This window comes from Myiozetetes cayanensis, unplaced genomic scaffold (assembly GCF_022539395.1).
Source record: "Myiozetetes cayanensis isolate MyiCay16 unplaced genomic scaffold, myiCay2020 scf3, whole genome shotgun sequence".
Classification (NCBI taxonomy): domain Eukaryota; kingdom Metazoa; phylum Chordata; class Aves; order Passeriformes; family Tyrannidae; genus Myiozetetes; species Myiozetetes cayanensis.
The window spans coordinates 71,265,045-71,269,719 of NW_026087521.1; the positions used below are offsets into that span (position 1 = coordinate 71,265,045).

A 4,675-nucleotide genomic window follows, 5' to 3' on the forward strand; every position below is an offset into this window, starting at 1 on the left:
GTCAGGGTGCTGGGGGTCGGGATGCTGGTCTCCCCTGCAGGCTTCAGGGTGGCCGAGTTTGCCCCTAAGCCCGGACCTCGGGGGGGATGTGTCGCTAGAGCCCAACCCAGAAAAACCAGAGCGGTGGGGAGACTCCTGTCGCAGCATTGAATCAAAACGCAACCAGTCGCCACCATTCCTCGGGCCGCTACGGCAAGCAGTGGGATGGGGTAGATGTTTTTGGGAGGTGGTGGGCACAAAACCCGCCGGGCCCAGGCTTTGCGGAGGGGCGGAGGAGAGCGGGACCCGCGGCGCCTTCCCGTTCCTCTCTCTTTCTCCATCGCTCCCGCTCGGCTCGGCCAGGCCAGGCTCGGCCCGACTAAACAGCAGCCGGTTCGTCCCGTCCCACCTTTAGAGCCGGCGGCGGCGACGAGGTAGGGCCGGGCCGACGGGGCGGTGCCCGCCGCCGTAACCAATGGCTCGGCCGGGCTGTTTAAATAGACTCGTCCTGTCAATCAATTTCTTCTTCGTCAGCCTCCCTTCAATCGCCATATTGGGCAACCGAGAAAAGGGCTCGTCTCCCCTTGTTTTTTTCCGTCTCGCTTTTACTACGCGGCGGCGGCGGCGGCGGTGCGAGCGGCGGGGGCATCACCACCATCACCACCATCGGCATCGCCGGCGGGTCGGCACCGCGGAGGGCAGCGCCGCGCTCCGCCCGCCGCTCCCCCCGCACCGCTCCTGCACCGCTCCTCCACCGCCCGGGGCTCCCCGGCGGCCGCTCCGCCGGCTCTCGGGGCTCATCCCCCGGGCAGGCGCTTATGCAAGGGCGCCTCCTCGCCCCTTCTCCGCGGGCCGAGGGCGAGCGGGGCCGAGGCGGGGCCGGAGCGCGGGGCAGCGCGGAAAGGAGGCGCGGAGAGGAGCCGCTGGGCGCCGGGAAATAAAGGGCAGCGGAGAGGCGGCGGCGGCCGGGGGAGGGAGAGCAGCGAGCAACAACAACCGCCGCCTGGAGCGAGAGGGAGCGGGGAGATGTCAAACGTCCGTATTTCTAATGGGAGCCCTACCCTGGAGCGCATGGAGGCCAGGCAGTCGGAGTACCCGAAGCCGTCAGCGTGCAGGAATCTTTTCGGGCCGGTGAATCACGAAGAGTTAAACAGGGAGTTGAAGAAGTACCTGCAGGAGATGGAGGAGGCATGCCAGAGGAAGTGGAATTTCGATTTCCAGAATCACAAGCCGCTGGAAGGCAGGTACGAATGGCAAGCCGTGGAGAAGGGGAGCTCGCCTGACTTCTACTTCAGACCCCCTGGCTACGGAAAGCCGTCTGCAAGTCCGCCGGCCGCCAGAGTTTGGATGTAAACGGGAATTGCCAAACCGTGGTTTTTGTCGGTTCTCAGGGAATCTCAGAGGACACTCACTGTGTAGCTCAAAAGACTGATGTTTCAGAAAATCAGACGGACTTAGCAGAGCAGTGCACTGGGCAGAGGAAAAGACCCGCGGCCGATGGTAACGTACCCCCATGAAAGCAATGGCGCTCATCTCCGTGCCCCACTCGTGTCAGCGCCGGGGCTCCCGGCGCCTTCGCCCCTGCCAAGCGTGGCCTGGGCGCGGTGGGCTGTGCCCCGCTGGGCACTGGTTCGCCATGGCCCCCCCCTACCCCTCCCGCCCCCTAAAAAAGCTCGGGTACTGTTTGCAGTCCCAGGGGGTCCCACATTGAGTGGGATGATTTGCAAGAAAGAGCCCTTAGATGCGGGTCATCCCTCCCGACCCCTCGCCGCCCCTCTGCGGGGACCCGGCCTCTTGCCCAGGTGGGAGGAGGTTCACAGTGCTCAGCAAAAGACGAATATGGATTTTAGCCGAAAAGAGGGAACTTGGATCTCTTACCTAGAGAGAAGCCCATCTCCCCTCCCCCTCCTCGCTTCACGTAGCCGACCTGACATGGGGATCCGGGAATGTTCCCCCTCGGCTCCATCTATCCCCCTGGATGCCGAGAAAACATCTGGAAGGAAAATATTTTAATATCGCTCCCCCACCCGTTTTTAATCTTCCCCTCCTAGATTCCTCTCCTCAAAATAAAAGAGCCAACACAACAGAAGAAGAGGTTTCAGAAGACTCCCCCAGTGCCAGTTCAGTGGAGCAAACGCCCAAGAAATCAAGCCCGAGAAGACATCAAACGTAAAGCGTTTAGGTAGGTTCCCTTTAGGATCCACCATTAGGATGCAAATAAGGGAAGGAAAGGGCGACCGGGAGGCTATCCCGAGTCTGTAAGGCGCTAGAGGGGTCGCTTCGGGCCCCTGTGGGCTCGCTGAGCGGTGTTTTCTCCGAGGAAGGGTGGCTTTCCGCAAGCGCTCGGGGATGGGTGTGTGTTAGAAGGTGGGGAGTGGGAGGCGCAGGGCTTGAAAAGAACAAAACAAGGAGCGAAGCGCAGCGCTGGGCTCCGCAGCGTCAGGGGGATGGGGCAGGGGCAGTGCGAGCCCCGGGCGCTGGTGGGACTGACCCTGCTTTCCCTCCGGGATTGGGACTGGAGGCTAGGAGGGCCCTTTCCCGAGGAGCGTGCGGGTGGAGGGACGCAGTTTGAAACGCGGCTGATGCATCGTGTCAGATGCCGGGGGATTTAGGGGAGCTTCCTGTGTCCCCCCGCCCCTGAGGCTTTTTCACCTCCCGTGGCAGACTTGCCAGTCGCATGTCGCGGCCACCTCCCATTTCGGGAGATACAAGTCAAGAAGTTTGGTCTAAGGGGAATCCGGGCACTTTCTTAAAACCCGAGCAACGCAAGGTTGTGTTTTTTTCTTGCTTTTTTTTCTTTTTTTTTTTTTTTTTTTTGTGTGTGTGGGGGGTGTTTACTTCTCTTTTTTTTGTGTGTTTTGGCTTGGTTTTAGAGGCTGGCAGAGGGAAGGGAGCGGGTTAATGGGAACTGGGTTGTGTTGTGTGTTGGTTTTTTTTTTTTTTTTTTTTCCCTACCCCCTTCTTGTTGTTTTGTTTTAAGGCGAGGTCTGGGGCGGGGAGAGTTGGTAAATTGCGCCGGCGGTTTGGGAGCCGAGGTTAGGAGCGAGGTTTACAAAAAACCGATTTGCGATTGTGCAGAAAGAGATTAAGCTGTAAAGCAGAAGTTGCAACAAATTAGTCCCGCTGGGGTGAGCCGTGGCGGAGCGCGGCAGCCTGCGCGGCCATGCGAATGCCGCTACTACCGCCCACTTTTTTTTTTTTTTTTTTTTTTTTTTTTTTTTTTTTGGCATTTGCGGGGGTTGGGTGGGAAGAAGGAGGGGTCCCACCGTCCCCGCCGAGGGGTGAGAAGGGCCGTGGCCGCCTGGGGGTGCGGGCAGCACGGCTCCGGTCCGGCCCGGCCCGACGGGGCGGTGGCGGCGGCGGCGGGGGGGGCCCCGCCCGGGCTGGGCCCGCCCGCCCCGGGGATGCGGTGTCGGTTTGAACCAGTTGCGCCGCGGATCGCGTTTCTTTTCGATGTTTTCTAATCACTTTCTCCCTCGTTCTTTTCTTTTTTTATTCCTTTCCCCCACCCCGTTGCAGAGCGGAGGATGATGTGCGCGTCCTCGTTCATCGAGTGTGGCGGTGCGGGGGGGGGGGGCAATGAAGCGAGGAAGATGTAAAGTTGTAGTGGAAAAGAAAAATACATATCGCCGATCTCCGTGGGATGGAGGTCCTGTACAAGCACTGAGAAAAAACAAAACAAAACAAAACCAACAACAAAACAACATCAAGAGAAAGCAAACAATAACACTAAATTTTAGGCACTCTTAAAAGACCTGCCTCTAAAAGCATTGGATGTAGCATTGTGCAATTAGGTGTTTCCTTATTTGCTTCATTGTACTACCTGTGTATATAGTTTTTACACTATGTAGCACATAAAACTTGTTGGGAGGGGGGAGGGACTGTAAGAGGGTGACTGATTGGAACTTGCTTTCACAATCTAGCAAGCAAATAAATCTATGAAGAGAAGCAGTGTAGGTTTTTTATTACTTAAAGATGAATTGTCCCTTTAAGTGGGTCTGCAGTGTTCTTTTTGTTTTGTTTTTTGTGTTTAATGTATCATCGGGGTGACCCTGTTCAGAGGTGATTATTACAGGCCACTTGTGAAGTTTCTTTCTACAGCATTAAGCTGAAGAGGTGGGAGCTGTGATGATTCCATTATATGGTAGCAAAAGTTCCCCCCCAGCCTCAAATCCATATACCAAAATTGAATGCCTGTAAAAGTTGTGTAAAATCATCCCACCTGATTATATTGCCTGATTTTTTAATTTTTTTTTAATTTTTGCTTGTTTGTTTATTTGCTTGGGTTTTTTTTACCTAATCTGGAGGGCTTTTGCTCTGCATCTTGGATATTGTTGTTTTCTGGTCTGACCCACTGCCCGAAGTGTTTGTGTGTGAGGGGAAAAGGGATACTACATCTTTAAACAGTATTTCTACGTTGCCTGTGTACCTGTATGTAAAAATAAAAAAAAAAAAGTTTGAAGTGTACCTGTGTACATAACTCTGTAAAGACACTGAGAAATTATACTAACTTATTTATGTTAAAAGATTTTTTTTTTTAATCTAGAAGACAATATTTTTCCCCATTAAGCCAAAGCGGCATGTTTTTGTGCATTTGTAAATGCTCTATTTGGTAGACTTTTTAGAGGGGTTTTTTGGGGGGGGGTGTCTTTTCTTTTTTTTTTTAAATTCCTTTTTCTGATAATTAATATGGCTG

General features: G+C 54.6%; 1 protein-coding gene across 1 annotated transcript; it reads left to right on the forward strand.

Annotated features, from left to right (window-relative positions):
• Positions 1-519: 519 nt before the first annotated feature.
• CDKN1B (cyclin dependent kinase inhibitor 1B) lies at positions 520-4,437 on the forward strand. The gene is given in 4 exon segments (XM_050324960.1): positions 520-1,282; positions 1,285-1,479; positions 2,031-2,161; positions 3,499-4,437. Coding segments are annotated over 3 exon segments (594 nt in total). The 5' UTR covers positions 520-1,005; the 3' UTR covers positions 2,153-2,161; positions 3,499-4,437.
• The last annotated feature ends 238 nt before the right edge of the window (positions 4,438-4,675 follow it).